At 58.1% G+C, this 24,806-nt stretch overlaps 1 protein-coding gene across 1 annotated transcript in view; it reads left to right on the top strand.

Annotated features, from left to right (window-relative positions):
• Positions 1–24,806, top strand: part of LOC139170834 (regulator of G-protein signaling 3-like) — a 47,530-nt gene that overhangs the window by 21,334 nt on the left and 1,390 nt on the right. Inside the window, 21 exon segments of the mRNA XM_070758365.1 lie at positions 208–298; positions 979–1,049; positions 4,765–4,830; positions 4,832–4,847; positions 5,334–5,395; positions 5,397–5,440; positions 5,543–5,603; positions 5,605–5,814; positions 5,816–5,875; positions 7,278–7,317; positions 9,098–9,129; positions 9,131–9,283; positions 10,796–10,879; positions 12,452–12,563; positions 13,650–13,693; positions 15,115–15,246; positions 18,266–18,844; positions 20,904–20,986; positions 22,490–22,591; positions 22,986–23,047; positions 24,373–24,539. Of these exon segments, the coding sequence (XP_070614466.1) occupies positions 208–298; positions 979–1,049; positions 4,765–4,830; positions 4,832–4,847; positions 5,334–5,395; positions 5,397–5,440; positions 5,543–5,603; positions 5,605–5,814; positions 5,816–5,875; positions 7,278–7,317; positions 9,098–9,129; positions 9,131–9,283; positions 10,796–10,879; positions 12,452–12,563; positions 13,650–13,693; positions 15,115–15,246; positions 18,266–18,844; positions 20,904–20,986; positions 22,490–22,591; positions 22,986–23,047; positions 24,373–24,539 (2,271 nt within the window).

Raw genomic sequence — 24,806 nt, 5'->3', positions numbered from 1 at the left:
TTCCTTCCTTCCTTCCTTCCTTCCTTCCTTCCTTCCTTCCTTCCTTCCTTCCTTCCTTCCTTCCCCTTCCTTCCTTTCCCTTCCTCCCTCCCTTCCTTCCTTCCTTCTTTTCCCTTCCTCCCTTCCTTCCTTCCTTCCTTCCTTCCTTCCTTTCCCTTCCTCCCTCCCTTCCTTTCCCTTCCTCCCTCCCTTCCTTCCTGCCTGCAGAGAATCTGTGGCTGGTATTACTTACTGGGAGAAGACTTGGGCAGGACAAAGCACCTGAAAGTGGGCACGCGGCAGCTCAAGCCAGGCCAAGGTGGGTCTGTCCAAGAGAGAGCAGAGAAGTTGTGAGAGTTGCCGGACTTTGGCCCCCAGCCGACCCCTTCGGTCGAGGCAGCCCAGGCAGGATTCAGGCCGAGGGGAGGAGTCTCGGCAACCTCAGGTGGGCTTGGGCCTTCTGGGAGCCCAGCGCACAAACGCAGCCCGCTTCCCCACCCGGTAGCTGACGTCCCCAGAAGGCCCTGAGCACACAGGCTGGTCCCGCCCTGCCCAGCTTTTCATGAGAGATGAAAGAAGAAAGGCCGGAGGGGGGAGGACGTTGATTGGTGGCACCAACAGGGTTCCAAGCTGCCTTGGGCCTTTTTTCCCTCTCAAGGCAGGAATCAGGAGACTTTGGGTGGGGGGGAACAGCCCGTAAAGCATTTCTGTACTGTAAACTAGAGGGGGATTAACTGATCTGCATAAGACACAGATCCACTAATTTTAATAGTACAGTATCACCATTTTAGCCTTGTTGCTTTGTTGCTTAATTCTTTTTAGTGTGTTCCCTTTATTCTTCTGAGTTCTGTTGTATCAGATGCTTTTAGATGTAAGCTATGAACAGGCGCAGCAGCAGGACGAAGAGGAGGCCCCCCTGCCCCCCTGCCCCATAGGGAGGGCACCCCACTGCCTGCCTCCCTGCCTCCCTTGTGCCCTTCTCTTTCTCTTTTCTACCAGAGATGACGCTGGCCAAGCCGGCTGCCTTATTGGGGAAGCAGCGGCTGCAGCAGGACCAGGAGCAGATCCAGGTGTGTGTGGGGGGGGAAGCCAGCTGGAGGAGCCCATCCCATCCGAGCCCCCTTCCGGCTCGTGGGCTGCAGCTGGCACAAGCTCTGGGAGCAAAGGAACTGCCCACCGTAAACAGGGGTGGAACCCAGGGATTTGGAGGGAGCCCCCTCCCCCTGCTTCTCTTGGCTGAGGCGCCCCGACCTTCCTTGGACCGGAGAAGGACCCGGCCAGCAGCACTGGGGGCTCTGAAGTGTTCTTGCCCCCCAGAATCTGCCTGCATTGCAATGGCCGGGTGTGGCGCTTTCGCCCGCAGGGGAAGGTCCAAGCGGTCTTCCCTCTCTGCCTCAGTCACCTGTTGGGATTATGTTTCTTTTAAAAAAAATAATAATCTTTATTAAGTTTCTACCTATAAAAGCAGTCAAAATAAACAAAACACACAAAGGGGAAAAAGGAAAAACAGACTAATCAGCTTAGACAGAGCATATAAAACCTTCAGTTTCAGTGGTCAAGACATATTGTTGACTATCACTATCAAGCGACCTGATATTAGGTATTTATGTCTAGCATGTGGAATGGTGTGTTTGCTTTCTTCAGTTCTGTACACTATATTTGTGTTCATTTTGGCTATTTATGAGGAAGGTACGAGCTCCTTTTTAGGGGTTTTATGTTCCATCGATTTATGGTGCAGTGTTTCTTCTCTGTTTTCATTTTGTTTGGGTGAGAAAGGAAGAAGTGCCTAGTTTTGCTTTTCCTTCAGGTTTTGTGTGCATTTTTTTCTGTTTCAGCCATTTGTACCAAATTTCCCATATTTTGTGAAATTCAGATTTATCTTTCTCCTGTAGTTCCAAAGCCATTTTGTTGGTCATTTCTGCAAACTCAGGGACCTCGATTGTGAAGCTTAAAGGTGTGGGGGCTGTTTCTGTTTTCTGATTTTGCGCATATAGCAATCTTGCCTCCGTTATAATAGGGAGGATGAAGTATTTATCTTACTTTATGTTTTTACTGAACAATGCACCAGAGGAGTTTATGTGAAGTCCTTTCCCTCCCTTGTGAGTGTGAAAGTGCCCCCGGTGCTGGGAAAGGCCCTTCTGGTGCTTCTGCAAGGACGAGGGCTGCTGGCAGGAACCGGGCTCTGAACTCCCTCGCCTTCCTTCTCCCTCCGAGTTCTCAGGAAACCTCGGGGCTTATCACAAAGCTGCACATGGCGGCCTCTGCCTGGGAGGGGAGGGGTGGCTTCCTGCCATTCTTCTGTGAGCTCCTGAGTTCCCAGGGCAGCCGTGTGGGGCCAGAGAGGCTGGGCCCTCCTCCTCCTCTGAGCCTTGAGGGGCTGGTCACAAGCCCCGAGGCATCAGACATGAGCCGCTTCCACGGACTCTGCAGAGGGTGCTCGGAGCGGCGCTACCAGCAGGTCAGTTGCAACTGGGCACCGGGCCCCCCTTCTCTGGGGTCTCCTGAGGCTTCCGCCTTCTGGGGAGTGTTTCTGGGGGACAGGCAACCCGGCCCCCTGTGCAGAAGCCAGCCAACCCAATTTCCCTGGGGCCTGTTGCCTTTTGGAGTTTTCGGAGAGGGACGGCATACAGATCTAATATATTATTATTATTAATTATTATTAATTATTATTTCCTTCCTCTCCTTGCTCCAAAGGGCAGCTCGCCTGTGACTTGGGAGCAAAGAGGACCAGGGCCGAGTGAGGCCTGAGCAAGAGCAATGAGCTGGGAGCCTTCCACCGTTTTGGGCGGGTGTGCGGGTGTGCGGGGGGAGGCATGGTGGTGCAATTATGCCTCTCCCCCCCTCCCCCCAGTCTCCTGCCTGGCCTCCCCCCCCCTTTGTCCCCCCGGGGAAGCAGGCAGCTCCCTTTCCACCTCCTGGCAAATGCCAAAGAGTCGTCCTCTGGTCCCATTGCCTGAGGCTTCTGGGATGTCCCTCTAGGATGTCTAGCTAGACAGTAGAGGTGCTCTTGCAGCGTGTGTGTGTGTGTGTGTGTGTGTGGAGGGGCAATTGGAGGCCCATCTGCTTCACCCCCCCTGAAGCTGCCACCGTTGATCAAGAGGGCGACTCTCTGCCTGGGACTTTCCTGTTTTTCCTGGCCTTGGCCTGAGGAGCTTCTGAGCCCCTGTCCTGGGGCTGGACAAGGAGCCCGGTCTCAGAGGCTGTGGGCTCCTCGCAGGCAGCTCATCCTCCTTGTCTGTGGAGATTGGGGGGGCGGTGGGGAGACATACAGCGGACAGTACCCGCCTAAATAAAATCTGTTGCACCTAGTCCCACTAAACCCAACAGGTTTTATTTAGTAAATAAGTAAGTGTTTAGTAAGTAAGCACATAGGGTTGCAACATATGTCCATATGCGCTACAGACTTCCAGTTGTTCATAGTTCTTGGCTGTATTTACACAGGCTAATATCCTCTTCAGACGTCCATTAGCTGGTAACGCTTCTATCCTACCTCTAGCTGGTCCCCAAGACCCCCTGGACGGTCTGCCTCACCCCATTCCCAAGAGGTCTGTAAAGGGGGCCCAGCCGGCCTGCCCCCCCCGCCCCCCTTTCCCCATTCTTCTGTCCCCACTGACTATGTTCATATGTGTGTTTATACTCTAGCTGTTAGCTTGTGCTTGTTTACACACTACTACTACTACTACTACTACTACTACTACTACTAACAATAACAATAACAATAATAATAACAATAATAACACCTCCTCCTCATCAACGGCAGCTCAGAAGGTGGGAGGTGTGGGGCTTGTCCCTTCCTCGGGGAAGAGCTTCCTGGAAGCCCGAAGCCGGAAGGGCAGTCCCTTCCCTTTTATGGGTCAACACAGGAAGCCCCGCGGGAATACACTCCCGAGCGGAGTCTGTTCTGGGGCGGAAAGAGGGGCGTCTCTCTCGGGGTGGGCTTGGGGGGGAGTCCCGTGGCCATTTCTTCCATTCCTGTTACTTTCTTCTTGTAACAGTTTATGCAGAATAAGTAAAGATGCCTGGCCTCCAATTATTTCTTTCCTTTTTGAAGAAAATGCCGTTGCCTTCACGGCCGGCCATTGTCGCTTGGCAATGGTTTTCAAGGACGTGTTTCTTATTTCTATTAGAAGATCAGTGACCTCGTATTTAAGTCCCTCGCGTGAACATCTTCCGGCCGTAGTATAGTTTTATTTATTTATTTATTAGATTTGTATGCCACCCCTCTCCCGAGTCTCGTTTTGTTGTTTTCAACTCTACCGTGCGATTCAGAAGTAATACATATTTTGATATATTAATATTGTTTTGAGTTTAAAAAGTTACAATTAACATTCCTAATAGACATAATGTATTGCTACATAATGATTTATGTAAACTGGGTAAGAGTATATTATTTTTGTAGAAAATAATAATATAGTTTACCTAATAACGGGGGAAATCATGTACTACACTAAAATTAAAAAGGGAGAACAAAATCCTAAAAAAGGATTTTAAATAGCATTAAAAAATAGCAGTTATATACATGAATGAAATTTAGAAAACCGGAATTGGGGTGTGTGGAAGGAAAAGAAAAATCATTAATAAAAAAAGTTAAGCTATTTCATAAATATGAAACAGATGCTGAAGACTATGTACTGTCTTTTTAAATGTATATATTTTCAATAAAAAAAATTCCTAAAAATGTTAAGCTATTAAAATACTGAAATTGTTACATTTTAAAATCTTCATTGTTAAGATTCATTTTTAACTAGTTTTTAAAATGTGTCTAAAACTGTTGTTTTGTTGCAGATTGCAATCCGACGTGGGAAGAATGGGTTCGGTTTCACCATCTCTTGTGACTCCCCTGTCCGGGTCCCAAGCGGTTGATTCTGGTGAGGATTTACCTGCAGAGGGGCCTGCCTGGCTTCCTTCGGCCCCCGTTCTATTTATTGTATTTGTGTGTCACACATAGACAAGGCGGCAAGTATTGGTGTGAACATAAACCTTGGCACAGGTAAATTAGGGCAAGAGGGGAGTAGGACATTGGTGTGCTTATGCACACCCCTTACAGATCTCTTAGGGGATGGGGTGGGGTCAACCGTAGACAATCTGAGGCTAAATATTTGGAGAAACCACAGTCAGGTAGTGAATTCCAGGCATTGGTCACTCTGTGGCTGAAGTTGTATTTCCTGCAGTCAGGTTTGGGGCGGTTTTCCCTTGAGTTTAAATCTCCATCAGTTCCCGGCATGTGTCCTTGCAAGGGGGGCCATCCAGACAAGACCGTGGCCTCCACCCACCAGGCCCCGAGACCAGGATCTCAGGGCCCTCCCGAATGCCGCCCAGTTCTCAGAGGTGGCCCCCCCCTCCTTTCTTTCCAGGTGGCCCCGCAGAGAAGGCCGGCTTGCAGCAACTGGACACGGTACTTCGGCTCAACCAGCAGCCCCGTCGAAGACTGGAAATGCGCAGAATTGGCCCATGAGATTCGGTGACTATGGATTGTGTGTGGAAAGGGACGAAGGGCCGGCCTCCGTGCCCCCTCCAGGGAGGAGCGGGGATCCTAGCTCAGCCCTTTGCCCTTTGCCTCTAGGAACTGCCCCCGGGAGATCCTCCTCCTTGTCTGGCGCATTGTGCCGCAGGCCCCCCGCCGCCCCCTCTTGCAAATCCTCCTACGACGTGCGGCCTCCATCCACCCGGCGGGAGAAGAGCAGCACCGGGCGATCGCGGCTCCCTGAGCATCGGCAGAGCTGTCACGTGTTGTACGATAGGAACCAGGAGTTGGCGCTCAGCGGCTGGGAGCGATACACGGAGCTTGGCAAGGCTCCCCGGCAGCACACCATGCCTCTGCCTAGCCAGCCCCCTGTCCCCCAGTGGTACAGACAAGAACTACATCATCCTTGCCCCACTTAATCCGGGGGGCCAGGTATGGCCATTTGGGAAACAGGAGATTGATAGCCAACTAGCCACGGCAGTTTTTCCATGTGGGGTAGACATGTTTCTCTCACCTGTTGGCACCCATGGAAGAGAGGGAGGGAGAGACAGAGAGAGAGACAGACAGAGAGAGGGAGGGAGGGAGGGAGGGAGAGACAGAGAGAGACAGACAGACGAGAGGAGGGAGAGACAGACAGAGAGAAAGACAGAGGGGGGGAGGGAGGGAGAGACAGAGAGACAGACAGAGAGGGAGGGAGGGAGAGACAGAGAGAGAGACAGACAGAGAGAGGGAGGGAGGGAGAGACAGAGAGAGAGAGACAGAGAGAGAGACAGAGAGAGGGAGGGAGGGAGAGACAGAGAGAGACAGAGAGAGGGAGGGAGGGAGAGACAGACAGAGGGAGAGACAGAGAGAGAGACAGACAGAGAGAGGGAGGGAGGGAGGGAGAGACAGAGAGAGAGACAGAGAGAGAGACAGAGAGAGGGAGGGAGGGAGAGACAGAGAGAGGGAGGGGAGGGAGAGGCAGACAGAGGGAGGGAGAGACAGAGAGAGAGACAGAGAGAGGGAGGGAGGGAGAGACAGAGAGAGAGACAGAGAGAGGGAGGGAGGGAGAGACAGACAGAGGGAGAGACAGAGAGAGAGACAGACAGAGAGAGGGAGGGAGGGAGGGAGAGACAGAGAGAGAGACAGAGAGAGAGACAGAGAGAGGGAGGGAGGGAGAGACAGAGAGAGGGAGGGAGGGAGAGGCAGACAGAGGGAGGGACAGAGAGAGAGACAGAGAGAGGGAGGGAGGGAGAGACAGAGAGAGAGACAGAGAGAGGGAGGGAGGGAGAGACAGAGAGACAGACAGAGGGAGGGAGGGAGGGAGAGACAGAGAGGGAGGGAGGGAGGGAGAGACAGAGAGACAGAGAGAGGGAGGGAGGGAGAGACAGACAGAGGGAGGGAGAGACAGAGAGAGACAGAGAGAGGGAGGGAGGGGGAGAGACAGAGAGAGACAGACAGAGGGAGGGAGGGAGAGACAGAGAGGGAGGGAGGGAGAGACAGAGAGACAGACAGACGGAGGGAGGCAGAGACAGAGACAGAGAGAGAGAGAGAGAGAGACAGAGAGGAAGAGGGAGGGAGGGAAGTTGGGGTCCAGCTGACTCCCAAACAGCTCTGTTTGAACTGCCCGGCAGGTATCAAAACGAGAACTTTCCGGAGGGAGGAGAACTATTTCTGGGGAGTTCAGACTGAACATTCTCCAGTGAGATTATCAGGCAGAAAACTAGAGGTGGGGGGTGGGGGCAAAACCCCAACTCCGACATCTTCCTAACGGGCCAGGCAGGGGAGGGGGTCACTCTGCCTCCTGACAGGCAGAGGGTCTGAGCGGGGGCTGCCCCTCTTGTGTGTCTTCCAGCTTATGCGTCCAGTCTGCCAGGAGAACAAGGCTCCCGGAGGTGAGGGGCCTTTCCCCTGGGTTCCCCCCCTTGTCTTGGGGGTGGGGGGGGTGCTCTAGCTTTCCCTGGCCACACGTTCGCTTCCTCCTACGCCAGGCGGCTGCATGCGCATGCACAGTGCCGGAAATTCAACCCCCCCCCCCAAAAAAAGGCCTAAAACAAGATGGCGGCACATGCGCAGTTTGGGGCCCCCGGCTTCTGTGCAAGCTGCCCCCCCCACCCCACCCCCAAAGACAGTGGTGTCCACAGACCAATACCGACAGAACCGGCTCCTTGATGTCACCAGTGTTTCGCTACCGGTTGTACAGAGCCGGTGCGAACGTGGAGGAACCACCACCACGCCCCCCCCCCCGAGCCAGAGGGTGGCCAAAAGGGCCTGGCCACGTTTGCCACAAGGGTTGCAGGGGTGGGGAACTGGGCTTTGCGCTGAACGCCCCGAGGCCTGCACCACAATGATGGACATCGGGTGTTTTTAACCTGCCTCCCTTTTACCACACTGAGCTGCCCCGTGCTCGTCTGCCTGCCCGCATGGCCTTCAGCCTGTCTGAGATGAGGGCAGGAAGGGAGGGTCCCGGGCAGCTTGAACACACCTGGGCTTATGAGGAAGCCCCCCCCCCCCCGAAGGGGCAGGCCCAAGGCTGGCTCAGACGAGGGCTGAATTGGGGTTGTGGGCATGTCCAGTGTGGGTCTGGCCTTGGGGCTTACCGTAACCCGCGGCCTTTGAGCCCCAGCAGCAGCCGGGAGGAAGCGTCTGGGGGGTGGCTCATAGCCCCCAGTCTGCGTTGCTGCGTGGACCTGGGTGGGAAAGTCCCCTCGAGCCGTTCTGGCCCTGGCAGAGGGAGCCTGAGGGCAGACCTAGCGGTCGGCCGGCCGGCCAGCCACTCAGCTCCTCCTGACAGCTTCATGGAACTGGAGCCTCTTTGTCCGGTGCCTTGGCCTGAGTTTCCTCATGCTTTCATGAGATTCCCCCAACTCTGGTCAAGTGTCACCTCAGCCGACTGATTGGAGGGAAGGAGGTAGAAACACACAAGGTTAATAAGGTAGAAGACCTGGGGCCACCACCGGTCGGGTCTGGCGCGGTCTTCCTTGGGCTCCTAGTAGGTGAGGATGCGACTCCCGTGTCCCCGTGTCCTGCCCGTCGCTGCTCGTCTCCTACAGCCAGGCTGGTCTGCAGGCTCAGAGTGCTCCCACTGCAAGGGGCAGAGGGTCCAAAGCGGCGGTGGGGCACGGGAGCAGGGAGCAGCGGTAACACTGCCAGACCTTGCCCGCCATGGCCCTGCGGCTTCCCTGGAAAAGGATGTCCGACTCCACTTTCCCACGAGGCACGCCCCTCCCTCTGAGTCACCGCAGCAGCCAGGCAGGGGGGGGGGGTCAATCCATGCCTCCGTGAGAGTCGTGCACTAAGCTTGCCATGAGCCGTGGCCCCGTCTGTCTTGGGGTTTCGGCCTCTGCTCCCCAATGCAGCTCAAGGGCTCTAGTGGGTCAACGTTGCCCCTTTATCCTGGGAGCCAACTCTGAGGATAGTTCTGCCCCTCCCCTCTTGAGGCAGCTATGCCCAAGCCCAGAGCCCCCCCCCACCCTGGTCCCGCGTTGGCACTCAGGGTTTTAGGTTTCTTGGCATCCACCCTGAAGAAGGGAAGTAGCGACTCTGCGGTGGTGCCTGGGCCAAAACCGAAGCGGTGGGAGTTTTGCCTCACGGGGGGGGGGGGGGGGGTCTGCAGAGCCTGCAATTCCAGCTGCCTCCAGAACAGTCCTAAGGACCCCTCCCCCACCCACCCAGGGAATGTGTGCAAAGCGGAATCTCGCGGTAAGGAAATCCCGGCTGATGAAGACGGTGCAGACCATCAAGAGCCATGGGAGCAGCCCCCAGAGCTGCCCTCTGGTGGGACCCCACGTCCCATCCTCCAGCTACGGCACATACGTGACGCTGGCGCCCAAAGTGCTGGTCTTCCCCATCTCTGTGCAGGTGAGTCTGAGAAGGCTCCGTGCCTGAGAGGTTACTTCCCTCTGGAGCTGGGCACCTCTCTCTCTCTCTCTGGCCCAGATGCCCCTCGTGACCCGGCCGGCCCCCTCCCCTAGGCCAGTCTGGTTCAGGGCCCGGGTCCCCTGCAAGAGACTTCCCCTCCTCCTGCTCTCCCAGGAAGCCCCGGGAACAGCAGCAAGGGTGGGGGCGCTCCTGGAGAGAGCGGGGCCAAAGCCTCAGCCAGCAGGAGGGGGGCCTGGGCAGGGCCAGGGGGCCAAGCCTTTTCTTTCCTCTCCAGCTTGTTCTTACGCTGCCTTCCTTCTCCAGCGAGAACCCTCACTTGGCTGTCCAGTAGCCTGTACGTGCTGTTGTGTGTGCAGGGGGGGGGGGGAAAGAAAGAGAAAGCAGTGACCAGTGGTGGGATTGACACTTTTTTTACCACCGGTTCTGTGGCCGTGGATTGGTGGGCGTGGTGGGGCAGAGGAAGGGGGCTGCAAAATCCCTCCTGATCCGCTGGGACTCGGGAGGCAGGGGCCAGCCAGGGGCGCCATCTACCGGGTCTCTGAACTTCTCAGAATTCCCACTACCAGTTCTCCAGAACTGGTCAGAAACCCAACCTCTCTTTGCCCAGCCCACAAAGACCTTTTCCAGTTGCAGGCTTTCCAGAGGAGGAGACTGGGAGGCTGTTTGCTGCAGGGTCTCCGCTTGAGCAAGGGGTTGGGTGAGGAGAAGGCCTCCAAGGTCCCTTCCGACCTGTTACTCATTCTACGCTACAGATCCGTCCCCTGGTTCTTTCACTGTCAGCTCTAGACAGACGTGGCGTCTAGGGCCTGCAGATTCTGAACCTACCATCTAATTAGCGTGGTTCACGCCACTCGATTGGCCTCGGCCAAAGCAGCAGGGAATATGCCCGTGGGGATAGAAACAGCCAGGGGAGCCCAGGTGAGCCAGAAGCCCCGTGGCAGAAGGCAGCTGGGAGAATTGGATGCCCGGGGGCAGCCGGTCTTGCCTCCTCCGGGAATGGACGCCCTGCCTCTTTCAGAAGCCTTCGGAGGGCTCCCTTCCGTGCCAGGACAGCCCCGGGCAGCTCGGTGCCAGTGCAGCTCCTTGCAATCCAGCTAGGCACAGGGGGGGGGGGGGCAGGGGGGGCTTGTGGAGCACAGAGAAGGAAGGGGCGGAGGGAGCCCCCCTGACTCAGACAGAGGTGCCCAGCTGGGTCTCCCTTCTCCTGTCGCCTTGCCAATATATTTCCAGGATGGCTTCAGCCGCTCCTTGTACTCAATGTGTACTGAAGGTTTGGTTGAAGAGCAAAACGATGAGTGTTGCATCTCCCAAAAGTGGATTATTTCCATAGCTATAGTGTGACCTCTTTTCATTTCCTGGACTCTGGACTTTCCTTTGGTCATCGGGGTCTTGCAGCTGTCCAGGAAGGAATGGATGGAGGCCTCCAGAGAGGGTCCTCTCCATGGGGGTCTCTGAGCTGTGTGTCTGTGTGTGTTTCTCTTACTCCATTAGCCTCTGGACCTTTGCAGCCCAGCTCGGACGCTGCTTTTATCAGAAGAGCTGCTTCTTCACGAGACTCGAAACAAACCAACTGAGGTGAGTCTCTGGGGGCATCCAGGAAATGGCATTTCTTAACACTGGCTCTCTGGGGAGGAAGAGGGGTGGGACAGGAGCTGTCCGAAGGGCACAAGGAGGTGTCTTGTGATGATAGATTCCCCATTGATATTCACCATGTCTTCACTGAAAGTCACAATGCTGTGATGTGGGGAACCCTAGCCATCTTTCGATTTGGCCAAGTGATTTATTTCATTGACAGATAAAGTTTCTGTTTAAAGGGATACAGAAACGGAGGACCTTCTCCATTCTGGTTCACCACCGGGCTTCTCCTGGGAAGCGGAGGCCTCTCTTGGCCATAGAGACCAGGCTGCCCAAACCCTAAACCCCGAGATCCCTGGCGCCAGGGCAGGCCATGCCGGGCAGCGACCTAGCAGGTGCTGTGCCAGGCCTGGCCTTCCTTTTTGCAAGTGCCGCCTTCTCAAATGACCTCTGGATCCCTGCTTTTCCTTCCAGAGCCCCGTAGGGTCCCCGTGAAATGTGAGTGTGGTTAATATCCACACTAATATTTCCACAGACCTCGCAGTCTGCTGCCCCTGTGGTTGATGGACGAGATTACCTGTCTTCCTCTGGACTGGCTAATCCGTGTGCTGAGGTGGGCAAGGGGCGCACTGGCTCCCTTGGGGCCTGCTCCCTGTCTCTCGATCCGAAGGCAGCTCCTTTTTTTATAAGCTCTGGGTGGCCTTTGGAGGCGAAAGTGAGTCAGGTCACCCCTAGATTCCCGTGGGGGGGGGGGGGAGATCCAAGCCTGGTCTCCACCCACAAGACTTGGTCCTGAAGCCTGGGACCAGTCAACCTGTTGAGGGAGATCCTGCTAGAGGTACTCCCTTTGGCCACCTGAAGCAAACCGCTGGACTTTAGGGGTCTGGAATAGCAAAACACCTTTCATTTCTCCTCAATGTTAAGACTCGGCCTCGACACTTTCCCCCTTGTGCTTCCAATAACTTTTATTTTTCTTTTTTGGCTTCAGCTGGTATTTCTGAAACAAAAACGGTCCTTCTTTTGCTGCCACTGTACTTCCTGAATTTGGCTGGAATGTGCCTGCGAGGTTGCCACGTCTGGTGGCCTTAGAGTGATTTCATTGCATTGTGTATTGTAGGGAAGCTGCTTCAGAATTTTGGCTGTGATAACGTGGTCCTTTCCCCCCCCCCACTAGAAGGGAAGGGGCAGTTGGCTGCGCACTGTGTGGCCATTCCCTAAACCTTACACTAGTTTCAGTCACATCCTGTCTAGACTAGATTTTCCTTCCCACAGTGATAATCTTTGAAATTCTGCGGAGCTTTTGGAGCTGTGTGGCCCAGGGGCTTCTAGGCTCCGAAATGAGCCCCTGCCACAGGGGCTTCTAGGCTCCGAAATGAGCCCCTGCCACAGGGGCTTCTAGGCTCCGAAATGAGCCCCTGCCACAGGGGCTTCTAGGCTCCGAAATGAGGCCCCTGCCAGGGCCAAGAGCGAAAGGTTTGGAACCAAATGCACCCCATGGCAGAAAGAGCTGTTTGTTTGCGTCCACACGTAGCCCTTGGTCCCTGTGAGACTTCTCCCTTCTGCCTTGTCCAGGTCACCCTCTTCGTTTATTCAGACCTGATGCTCTTCACCCTGGAAGAGGAGCCTGGGCGATGTCACGTCTTTCGCAACCCACTTTATCTGAAGGATGTGCGGCTGCAAGAGGGTGAGTCCGGAGCACGGGTGGAAGAAGGCCTCCTCCCCAAAGCCCATCCTTGGCTCATCCGGAAGCGATGGGCCTCCCAGGGAAGATCTGGCCAAGCCTTCCCTTCTTTCTTTCTTTCTTTCTTTCTTTCTTTCTTTCTTTCTTTCTTTCTTTCTTTCTTTCTTTCTCTTTCTTTCTCTTTCTTTCCTTTCTTTCTCTCTCTTTCTCTCCTTTCTTTCTCTCTCTCTCTCTTTTTTCTCTCTGTCTCCCTCTTTCTTTCTATCTTTCTTTCTTTCCTTTCTTTCTCTCTCTCTCTTTCTCTTTCCTTTCTTTCTCTCTCTTTCTTTCCTTTCTTTCTTCTCTTTTCTTTCTCTCTCTCTCTCTCTTTCTTTCCTTTCTTTCTCTCTTTCTTTTTTCTCTCTGTCTCCCTCTTTCTTTCTATCTTTCTTTCTTTCCCTCCCTCCCTCCCTCCCTCCCTCCCTCCCAGAGGACTCCTGAACCCTCAAAGTGGGAAGCCTCCAAGGCCACGTGAAGCTGACTTGTCCTTTATGGGGAGGGGGGTCATTTAAGTGGCCATGGCAGGTTCTCTGGTGATGGTTCCCATGGGTGAGGAGATGCCACGAGGGAGGGGAATCTCAGGGGATTCACTGCGGCTCCTCCTTGTTGGACCTCCCCACTTTAAGTGCTCTAGAGCCCCCTGCCTTCCTTCCCCTGGAGATGGCCACGCTCACCGGTCATTTTGGCACCATTGACTAATTCACCTTGTCACCCCCAGTCTCTGCTTGGCCTGTGGGGTTAATGAGTCCCAGCAGCAGCAGCAGCAGCAGCCCCAGGTCAAGGGAGGTGGGATGGGAGGCCTTTTTGGTTTAAGGCCACCTGGCTGGATGAGGCGTTGCTGCTGTTGTGGTGGTTGTTAAGGGGTTTTCGGTGCTTTGCGCATGCAGGAGAGAGGGTCGGGCTGAGCAGCTCAGCACCCTCCCCACTTGGAAAGTTCTCACCTCGGGAAACGCCGGGTTTTCCAACGTTTCCCATGGAAATAACTGCAGCATACTTGTCCCAAAAATATTTATTTTCATAAATGACTCCTTTGATCTGCTTTCCTTGCAGATTCCTCTGAGGACCTGAGGTTCTGCATCCTTTATTTGGCAGAGGTGAGCATTGCCTGCAAATCCCCTCCCCAGCTTCAGGGGCTGCCCCCCTCAGCCCCTTCCTGTAGCTGGCAGAAGGTCTAGAAGCCACTCGACCCAGAGGGCCAGAGAGAGGATTCCACTGGGAAGAAAGCCTCGCCAAACACGGCAGCCTCGGGGACCGGCACTGAATAAGGAAGATAGTTCTTTGGGGGGGGGGGCTTTGTCCTTGTGTTGCGTGTAGCTGGTGTCCGTGATGCGGTAAGGCAGGGGTGTTGAACTGGCGGCCCACCCAGCGACACAAATGGGGGAAAGGTCACATGACGGCCACGTGAGCCTGACATCCCTGCTGTAAGGTGTCACCCGAGGGATCAAGCAAAGGGGGAGGGCAATTTTTAGGCCAAATCCTCCCCTGTACTAGACCAGATGACCAGAGGGAATCCTAGTGGCCCTTCCAGAACATCTCCAGGATGGGTGGACGGGCATTGTGGGCCTGCAAGGCTGGTGGTGGGCTTGGTGGTGGGCCAAGGCTCAAACTGCCACTTCATCCCTTCAAAACGCTGCCCCTCTCCAGTGCTGAGCTGACTGCCTCACTCTGGGGGCACGTTAGGGGGCTAAATGGGAACCTTGGGCCTGCTGAGGCATTTGAGTGAAAGGGGTCACTGTCCCAGTTCAACTGGACCCAAGACGTTGCTGTGTGATACCAGGAGGACGTGGAGGTGAGGCCAGTGGCGTGGTCTTTCTTTGGAAAGTGGTGGGAGAAAGCTTCCTTTCAGTCTCTGGCCCAGTTACCTTAGTTCCAGGGCCAGCCCCCCTTTTATACAGGCTGCATGCCAATATTGGACTCTCTCTCCGTGCGTGCGTGTGTGAGAGAGAGAGGGCTCCCTTCGCCCAGGGAAATGGCGCCACTTGCAAAGAGCCCCCTCTCCACTTTCCCCACCAGCCGATCTGCAGAGCTTTGCTCTTAGCTGCCGTAATTGAATTGATGCAGGCCGTTAATTCCATTATCCGAGGCGTTGGGGGGGTCAGTCTGCATTAAACGCTGTATTATCTGCATCTATAGCTTTGTTGTGGCCTCTATGGATCTGCGTCCATTTCCTTAAGTCATCCCTCATCATTGCTCCAAGCTAGCAAGGTGCTGGTGCTGCAGGCTACTTGAGGAGGGGTGCAGCTCCTGTTCTGCCAGTTGGGCTCCTTTGGGAGGGGAGCTGTGACCCTCCACAGATAACAGGAGAGGGGGTCTGCAAAGGAAAACCACACCAGCAGACCTGGAAAAAAGAGCCCTCCCCCCGGCTGGGACTCTTTTGTTGGAAAGGGCTCCCCACCCAGAGAGAGAGAGAGAGAGAGAGGCGCTGCCGCCGAGGAGGAAGGCAGCCCAAGGGGCGTGGGGGGAGGTGGGCCTGGCTCTCCTCAACCCCTCCCGGCCTCTGTGTGTCCCCTGCCAGGAGCTGGAGTGTGTGCTCAGCCTGCAGGCCCACTCCCACGAACAGAAGACCCGGCTGTGCTGGTGGCTGGTGGAGAACATCGTGAAGCAGCAGCCGAGAACGACTCCGACAGCCCCTCCGGCGGAAAGCAAGGTGAGGGGCACCCGGCGGAAGGGCCCAGGACTGAGTGCAGTCGGTTGGTGCTCAGTGGGGGGGGGGGCAAAGACCCTTCTCAGCGCATGGCCCCAAGGACAGCCCTGCTCTGGCCCAGGCCAGGTCAAAGTCGGCGGCCCCTTTCCTCCTCCCTGAGGGGTGTGTGCGGGGCTGGCTTTCGTGCCTGGGGCCACGCCTGTGAAGGCTTCTTCCCTGGGGCTGCCCCCCACCTCCTTGGCAAGTTCCAAACGCTCTTCACAGCCACCAGCCAGGCAGGGACTTGCCCTCTAGCTCCCTCCCCGACTCCCCCTTGGCCTGCTGGGCTTTCGGTCCCCGGAGCCTTGTCAGCTCTGGCTCCTTTTCCTGCGGCAGCCTTGGGGGATTGGGCCCACACCTGGACTCTGCAGCCCTCCCTGGACTTGTCTGTCCAGCCTGGGGAGAGGGGGAGCCGGAGCGCCCCCGGGGCTTTGTTTCCTTGTGTCTGGCTGGTGCTGAGGGAGGGAGGAAGGGGTGCCTGCCCCCTTCCAGCTGATGCCCCAGTCCTGCCTCTGGCCCTTTGGAATAGCCGGAGTGGGCTGCCTTTTGGCAGAGTTCCTGGCTGCACTTAATCCAATGGTGATCTGACTCAGGGAGGCCAATAAAGCCCTCGGCACCTGTTGCTTTCCCACAGGCGCCTGCACAAAAGGGCAGGCAGAGCGGCTGGTGAGCATCAGCCAGAGCCCCCTCTCTGGGTGGGGGGCAGCCCCTTCTTGGGGGAACCCTCCCTGCTGGGCAGGGCCTGGCCATCAAGGCAGCTGGTGCCTCCTCTCCTACTCAGCTGGGGCATCTTGGACGCGACCCCCCAAGGCCCGGGGTGCCCTTCGGGGAAGGCCTTGGCAGCTGCAGGGCACGCCCTTCAAGGCCCGCGAATTGGAAGGGGCTCCGGGAATCTCTGGCAGAGGTAGGAGATGAAAAAACACCCAGGAATCCCCTGAGACCGGCTTCAGGTTGCCTTGATGTTGTGCTGTGGTTAGGGCCTGATTCTGTTCCTCTCAGGTTTGCCCTGCGCCTCCCCCCCTGAAGAAACAGAGCCGTGTCACAGACAGACCCCCCCCCCCACCACCAGCAAGGTTAACATGGCGGTGGGGACAGACGGACTCTGTTTTGTACTTGACTTGGTTGTGGTTGTGACAAGAGAACGATGTGGGGGGGGGTGCTTTGTGGAAGGAGGGATGTCACAAGGCTGAGGACAAGGGTGGGCTTAACCATGACACTAAGCGAGCAGGGTGGGCAAGGCAGTGGCCGGAGGCAGAGGGAGAAGGGCTGGGAATGTCAGGAGGAGGGGGGCCTCTCGGGAAAGGGGTGGGGAGCAGCTGGAGGAGGAGGGTGGCTTAAGGGGGCAGGGGGGCTTGTGGAAACTGTTCCACCAGTAGGTTGTCTGGGGCAGGTGAGTTCATCCCTGACCCCCCCCCTCTTCTGCCCCCTCTGTGAGGGGGAGCTTCGACAGCTGAGGCAGAGGTGGGGCTCGTGCTGTGTGCTGCCCTTGTGTCCACTCCAGAGGAGGCAGGAATATGTCCGTCCACACACCAAACGCCCCTCTTTAAGCGCTCAAAAGCCCAACCCAGGCAAGAGAACCCGGCTTTCCCTGGCTTAGGTCTGTAGGGCCATTTTTTGTCTCTTAAAACTCCGAGATCGGTCCAGTTGGACCCCACCCACCCACAGAGCACCGCATGTCTGCTTCTCTCTTTGCTAGAAGTGTGGAAGAGGCTCTCGTGGCCTTAAACCCCTGGACTGGGTGCGAGCCCTTCACCCAAAGCAAGGGGGCCAGGTCACATTTACATATTCACCCCCAGCCTCTGCTTGTCCATTGCTACATTTCTGGGGACACTGGAAGCTGAAATTTGGACATGTCAGATTCTATTATTTCCTGGTCTCTCCTGTAAATTGCTCTGGTAAATTGAGGAGGATGTGAAGGGTTTGAAATCCACCTCCTGTGAGTCAGCTCAGCTCAGTGGGAAAAAGGAGGGGGGGGAGTCCCCAGGCCCCTTCCGTGGCGTGGCACAAGGGCGGCTTGAGTAGCAGAGGGTTTACGTCCATCCATTAGGCCTCCTGCCCCGCTTTGGCCCCAGAGGAATATCCCTCATAATTTGCTCCCACTGAGCCAAGGAGGCAGGCTGGGGCCTGACCCGTTCTCTTCGCTTCCTGAGCTGAAGCCTTGTTTACATCCGGACCTTCGTGGCCCAATTAAGCATTTCAGCCGGTGTGGGACGCGGGCCAAGACAGGGAAGGCCAGCAGTGGGCGGCTAGATCAGGGTTGGGCAGATGCTGGCAGCAGGGCTCCATTAGCTTTGGGCCCCTGAAAGTTAAGCAGCTCCTTCGTACAAGGACGGGTCAGCCACCTGGTCTGCAGAGGACTCAGGTTTGGGGCTTAGGTCATCACTGCCTTGTGTGGCTTCACCTGCACAGGTAACTCGCCTAGAAACAGCAGCCGGAAGCGCCTAGAATCCGTAAGTTCCTGCCAGCCGGTCACTCGCCCCCTTGAGATGGCAGAAGCTCCGTGCGGGGGACGCCAGACTCTTCTGGGGAGCTGCCCGGTCCCCTGGTTTCTTAGGAGGCAGCTGGTCAGACAGGGGAAGGGGCTTTTGAGAGTGATTTTCAGAGTATAATTGGGAAGTGGGAGGGTCTTTGACCCAAGATTTAGGAGCAGCCTCCTTCCTACATGGAAAATCTACTGTGTGCTGGGCCACACACTTGTATGGTTCCAAAATGCAGCATCAGCGGGGGGGTGGGGGTGGGGGGGTGCAAGGACTGGGGTGGAAGGCGAGCGCCTCCGAAGACGCAGCCCCTGTGGTGGTCTCCACCACTGCGCGTGTCCCTTATTGGACGGAAGGAAACAGCGCTGGAGAAAGGCACTTCAGCCTCTGGGGGGGGTGGGGGGTGGGGGTCAGAGACAGGAGCCTCTGCTCGGGCCACTGGGACCTTCCCACCCCCTTTCCAACCCCACCGTGGGCTCATTTTGCTTCCCCTTTGCTTCCCCCAGATGCTTGAGCCAGAAGCTGCGAAGTTAGGGGCAGTGCTGTCCGTGGGGCAGGACGGCCGCAGCTGCCTTGCCTGCCCTGGGAGAGGCCACTCCTCAGAGGGGCTGACCGGGGAAGCCGCGGCAGAGGTCCCGGGCATCGCGATGGAACAGGGGAAGGACCCGGGAGCGCCCAGCAGCGGCTCCACTGCCTTTGCCGTCCCAAAGGTGCAAGTGGACGACGGGGCCTTTCACCAGGACCTGGCCTGCCTCACCGGCCTCCACCTGAGCGACCCAGAGGAGGAAGAGGGGGGCCGCGCTGAGGCCTACAGGAAACGCTGCAGCTGGTTTGGAACGGGTCAGCCGGCCTGCAGCCTGAGTGTGCAGAACTCTCTTCGGCGTCGGACTCACAGCGAAGGCAGCCTCCTCCAGGAGCCCCGAGCGGGCCAATGCTTCGCCTCCGACACCAGCCTGAATTACACCGAGATGCAAGGGGCCACCCCCAGCTGGACCCTGCCATCCCCACAGAACCTCAAGAAACAGCTGATGAAGGACGGGGGCTCCATCCACCAACTCACCCTGCTCTTTGTTGGGAGTCGGAAGGTAGGCACACACACACACACACACCGACTGCGTGTAATAACGGGGGGGGGGGGGGCGCTTGAGAATACGTTTGGAGCAGTGGTGGCCGAAAGAGCCGGAGAAAGGAAGCTCACGGGGGAAGAGTGGTCTTGAAGGCAGACCGCGTGCCATGGTCTCTGCTGCCTCGGCCGGGGCCTTGCCCTGCACGAGGCCTTTGGGCTCCGGCCGTCTTTCTCGCCACACCAGAAATGTCTCTTTCCAGGTTTATGTAGAGAGCCAGCTCGGAAAACACAGGCCCAGTCTCCCAAGTGGCCCAGTCTCCCCTTGCTTCCCTGGGGCTGAAAGGCACAGAAATGTAGATCCGCTCTGTCACGCCCCCCCCCCCCCCCCCGGGGCCTGTCTCCCAGATCACCCAAATCCTCTTGGACAGAGTGCCAGGGGCCAGGTCCTCTGTCCGGGGGGGTGTCAGCCACCACCGAATGGGCTCTTGCAGGGCGGGGAAGGGTCTCTCCCTCTCCCCCCCCCATCTGGCAGGACTCTCTGTATTGAACTCAATTAACCACAGGAAGCTTCCAGAAAGGGCCGGGGCCTCTCCCCCCACCCCCTCTGAGGGAGGGAGGGGCTTCCAGGCAGGGCAGGCAGGCCTGAGAATTGGGGCCGGAGATGCCGGGCACTAGAGGCCCCCCCACCCCCACCCACGTCCTCCAAGGGTATTTGTTTGCCTTTGGGTCTTGTGGAGGGCACCCTTTGCAAGCGCCCCCTGCTGGCTAAGAAGAGTCAGGCCCAGCTGGCCGCAGGGCTGTGTGGGAAGGCAGCCTCAGAAGCAGCAGGGCTTTCCTGGTGGGGGCTCTTGTGCCCCCCCCCAGAGAGCAAGATGCGTGGCCTCCGTTGAGCGGAACTTCTGAGTGACAGCCGTGTGTGTGTGTGTGTGTGTGTGTGTGTGTGAGAGAGAGAGAGAGCGTGCTGCTGGGCTGCCCTGCCGGTGCCGACTGAGGGCCGAGCCCTTTGAACTGTGGCTCCCACCTGGCCCCACCCTCGCTGCCCCGTCCCTTGTCCCTTATGCGCTGCCTGCAAGGGCAGGGGAGCCTCCGCAGGACGGGGCCTGTGTGAGGCAGCCCCTGTGCAAAGCTCTCCTCCCCCTTGGGACCCCCCCCTCATCCCTGTTTGCACACATGGTGGCTGCCACAAAGGACTGGCCATTCCAGAGAGATGATGCAGGAAAGAAGGACGTCTGGACCTTTCATTTCTCCAGTGCTTATTGGCTTGTTTATTTATTTATTTCTTCGGACTTGTATGCCGCCCAACTCCCGAGGGACTCTGGGCGGTTCACAACCAAAAAAATATGAAATATACAATATAACATTAAAACCCAGCCGACTTTTGTTCTGAAGTGCCCAGAGGTGCCTGACGTCCGGAGGGGCCAGAGGAGAAGCGCCCCTCCAGGGAGTGGGGAACTTGGGGGGGTCTCGGGCCTTTTCCTTAACTGGACTCCCCAGAGGCGGAGGAGGAAGGGAAGCGGAGTGAAGGCCCAGGGCCCACCTGCAGCCCTCTTCCTGTCGCGCACCGTCAGCCCACGTGCCAAGCGGAAGAACCTGCCGCCTGGGGCTGCCCCGGCCTGTCCCTGCGCGGGAGCGGAGACCCCCACCCAACAATGAGAGGAAGCGCGCCCGAAAGGCCCCGGGACGTCTCTGCCAGGCCAAGGGGGGGGGGGGGCGCTGGGCCTGATGGGACCCGGAAGCCGCGCCTGGCAGCAGAGGAAGCCTCGGGCAGCCGGCCTGGTGGCCCTCGGCCAAGACCTGGCTTCCCACGGTCTGCCCCGACTCCGTGCGTGCGTGTGCGTGCGTGTGTTCCTAAGCAGGTCCCTCTGTGTGCAGAGAAGCCCCTCCCTTGAAAGGGGGGTGGGTGGGTTTCCTGCCACCTGGCAGCGTTTGCCCCAATCCCTCCCGACCCCTGGCAGTGAGAGCACTGAAGGAGGAAGAAGCAGCCGGAGAAGAGAGCAAGGGTGTCGAACCCCTTCATGCCCCCCTGCTGACTGACTGACCCGGTTTCTGTTTTCCCCCCCCTCCTGCCCCCATGGCCGCAGCAGCAGCAGCAGCAGGAGGCCCCGGATCCCGAGGGAGTTTGTGGCCCCGGAGCAGCCCACAAGGCGAACAAGGCCACCACGTAAGTGTGACTGTGCTTGGTGGGCCCTTGTCCTGAGACACACCGAGTGGGCGGAGGCGTCTCGGTCTCTCTCTCTCTGGACCGTCAGTTTTTGGGGCTGGGAACACCAGGCTGTGGGTCGGAAGCGGGGCTCCACTTCCTCAGACGCAGCCCAGCTGCTGCCCTTGGAGGGGGAGTTTCCTCGGCCCTGAAGGGAGGCTCAGTAGTGCCCAGGCTGCCTCCCACGCCCTCCCTGCCCACTATGGGTTTATCCCCCTTTCCCCCCGCCAGCCATACCTCCAGGATGCCTTGCTAACAAGTCCCGCTGGCTGCCTGTCTGAGCCGCCGTTAACCCAGGTTGTTCTAGCACCAGCTTTTGGGGGGGGGGGGCTGATGGGTGGCAACAAGGGGCAGGGCACCCAAATGGCTGGAGACACTCTAGAGGCCAAAGCTGCCCCACTGACTGGGACCCTGGGACCCATCCTCCACAACCCCCCTTGTCCCCCACCCCCGAAAGCAAGCAGGTCTGGCCCAGGGGGCGTCCTCCCCCCCCCCCCAGTCCTAACCTTCTGCCGGCCTCACAGATCTGCTTCCTGCTCCGGACGCTCCTTAATGGGGGTGGGGGCGGGAGGGGTGCCGTTGGCTGGAGAAGAGCCGCGCAAGGGCTACGGCGCCCTCGGCTGTTCCTGCTGCCGGCCTCAAGGGGGCGTAATCGCCCGACTCCAGGTGTTGGCGACCCGCCAGCGACCCTCTGCGGCTGCTTCCCCGGCTGCGGCGGGGCGTGTGGCTGGGAGAGCCGCCACGGGGCCGTTGCGGGCGCTGCACCCGGAGGAAGGGCGGGCAGCCTTCGGCAGCCCCCCCCTCCCCACGCTGCTCTGCGGCCCCTGCGGGCCTCGGGGGCTGCCGCTGGCCGGGTGGCGGCGGAGGGGAGCGGCTCCAGCAACCCGGGGGGACGGGGTGGGGCAGCGGCTGGGGGCCGAAGCAACTGCGCCTCCCGGTTCCACCGCGGAGGCCCCGGAGGGTCGGCCGGATAGCGCCGCGCCTCTCTCCGGCCTCCCCGCGCAGCCCGGGCTCCCTCCGCGGTTTGATGCCTGCAGCCAGCGGCGGCCAGAACCAGGCGGCGTTCCGACACCAGTCCCCCCCCTGCGGCGGCCGCTCGGCGAAGGACGGGGGCTCCTGGAGGCGGGTGAGCGGTGGTGCCCTCGGGCCGGCCCAGGCCTTCCTTCCGCCCGCGGAGCTCCAGGCGGAGACCTTCGGGGCGCTCCCGGGGAGGCCTGCAGCAGCGGCACACCACCGAGGGGTCCGTGGCCCGCCTCGCCTAGCCCCCTAGGGATGCTGCCCGCCCGCGCCCCGATTCCGGCTGGCTCTCGTCCCTGCTGGGTGCGCTCGCTCCGTCTGCGCCAAGGGCCGCCTGGAATGGGGGGCGGGGGGCCCGGGGGCGGCGCTGGTGCGCGGTAGGAGGGGCCGCAGCGGGGGCGGCGTTGAGCGGGGAAGAAAGAGCAGCCCGGTCTCCTCGCCTTGCAGGACCAAAGACGCCAAGCACCGACTGGGGCTCTTTCGGAAGCGGCACGAAGCCCCGGGCAGCCCCCCCGAGAACAAGGCCGACAAAGGGACGAAGCCCCTGCGGTGAGCCAAAGGGGAGGGCGGGGGGCCCTTTGCCTCGTCTTCAGTTCTCCTCCCCGACCACTTTCTAGGGGTCTCGGGGTGAGCTTGGCAGCCTGAGGCTGGGGACCCCTTGACTGGAGGCATTGGGTGAAGTGCCAGGAAGCCCCGAAGGCAGCAAAGGGGGGAGGGGGTTGTGGCAAGCTCTACCTGGCTCTGGTTCCAGCGTCCGCCCCCTCCCCCCCCATCTTGTCCCTGTGGAGGGCTGTTTCCTCCCCCCACTTGGTTCCCTGCAGAATGTCACCGAATGGCAGAAGGGGGGGGGGTAGGATAGGCAGTTCCATGATGAGAGCCTGTGGTGGGTGGGAGCTCTTCCCCTTCCCCTCCTGACCAAAGCCATCTCTCCTCCCCCCTCCAGGCCCCCCCCTGAAGAAGCTCTCGAGTGGGGAGACTCCCTGGAAAAGCTGCTGCAGCATAAATGTAAGGAGGCTGTTCACATGTGGATTAAAATGGCCAGAGGTTGGACAGGACTTCCCTTCCCCCCTCCCCCCCCCTCCCAGCTCAGATCTTCAGGGGTGGGAACAGAGCAGAGCAGTTCTTTCTCCTCCCCCCCCCTTCGCCCGCTCAACTCTCCCCCCCTTCCTGCCTTGGCTGATGGGACTTCTTTGTGCAAGGGGGCCTTTTAAAAAAAACAAATAGCTTTTACTAACAATAATATCACCATAAAAGCACCTGGAGGACTTGAAAGTCAGTGAGTAGCCAGGTGTTACATGCTGGGACCAGCAGCCGGACTTCCAAAGCACATTTTCCCATCACTGCCCCCCCCCCAATGCCCACAGAGGGGCAGCAACCTGGCCTGAGGGCCTCTGCATGCCCAGTGGTTGCGCTGCAAGCTTTGTGGGAAAGACCTCTTCCCCCAGAGGGTCCTTGGGTGGTGGGATTCCCCTCCAGAAGAGGTCGTGACAGCTGTCAGCCTGGAGGGCTTCAAGGCAGGATGAGACAGATTCAGGGATGCCGAGTGTATCAATGGTGGTTATTGAAACGGATGTCCAAGTGCCGCCTCTATGTGCGTTGAGGCAGACAAGGTTCCCTTGGGTCCCATTTGTTGGGGGTCAGGGGAAAGGGGGGGGGTTCTCGCCTTCTCTTCCTGCTCAAGATCCCCCGGGACAATTGGGGGCCCACTGTGGGACACAGAATGGTGGACCCGATGGGCTCTGGCCCCATTCATCACGGCTCTTCTGATGCTCTTGTGTTCTCTCTCCCTCCCTCCTTCCCTCTTTCTCTCTCCTTCTCTATGTGGGTTGAGGCAGGCCGGGTTCCCTTGGGTCCCATTGGTTGGGGGTCAAGGGAAAGGGACACAGAATGGTGGACCCGATGGGCTCTGGCCCCATTCATCACGGCTCTTCTGATGCTCTTGTGTTCTCATGTGCAGAGACCCTCCTCCAGAAAGACAGGGGCATAGTATCTGTACCGTGTGTCTCTATTGGAGAGACCCGGTTGAAAGAAATTGGGTTGAGTTTAGGAACAGCCTCCTCTCGGAGATGCCCAGAGATACTGAACCAAACCAAAGTCCCCTCAGTCCAACTTCTCCTCCGGATACGAAGCCTGTAATGTTTCTTTTCAGCCCAGAGTCTGCCTCTCGGCATGGAGGTGGCCCAGCTGAGGGGGAAGGAACAGGGGTACCCTCCCCCTTTTGATTTGCTTGTGGCGTTTCTATGTTGCCTGCTTCCCCTGTAAGGGGGCTGCGCCAAAGAGGCCTTGAGGGTGCCCCCTTTGCAACCTCTCCACCCCTCTCCCCTCCTCAGGCGGGGTGGCTGCCTTCCGCTCCTTCCTGCGTACAGAGTTCAGTGAGGAGAACCTGGACTTCTGGCTGGCCTGCGAGGAATACAAGAACATCAAGTCCCAGGCCAAGATGGTAGCCAAAGCCAGGACCATCTTCACCGAATACATTGCTGTCCAGTCCTGCAAAGAGGTGAGTGGCAGAAGGGATGTTGGGGGCCACCCTGCTTGGAGAAGTGGGACCCCTGCGCTCACCTCCTGCCGGGATTTCATCAGAGAAACGAGGCCAACGGGAGCCCCTGTGGGATGGAGGGGCCCCATGAAATCCTGAAAGATGCTAAAGACTGCAGGCCTCGGTTCTCCCTCCTCCTCCTCCTCCTCCTTCTTCTTCTCCTTCCTCTTCTTCTCCTCCTGCTCCTTCTTCCTCTTCTCCTCCTCCTCCTTTCTTCCTCTTCTCCTC

This window comes from Erythrolamprus reginae, chromosome 8, assembly GCF_031021105.1.
Source record: "Erythrolamprus reginae isolate rEryReg1 chromosome 8, rEryReg1.hap1, whole genome shotgun sequence".
Classification (NCBI taxonomy): Eukaryota; Metazoa; Chordata; class Lepidosauria; order Squamata; family Dipsadidae; genus Erythrolamprus; species Erythrolamprus reginae.
This window is presented reverse-complemented; position numbering and strand designations above follow the sequence as displayed.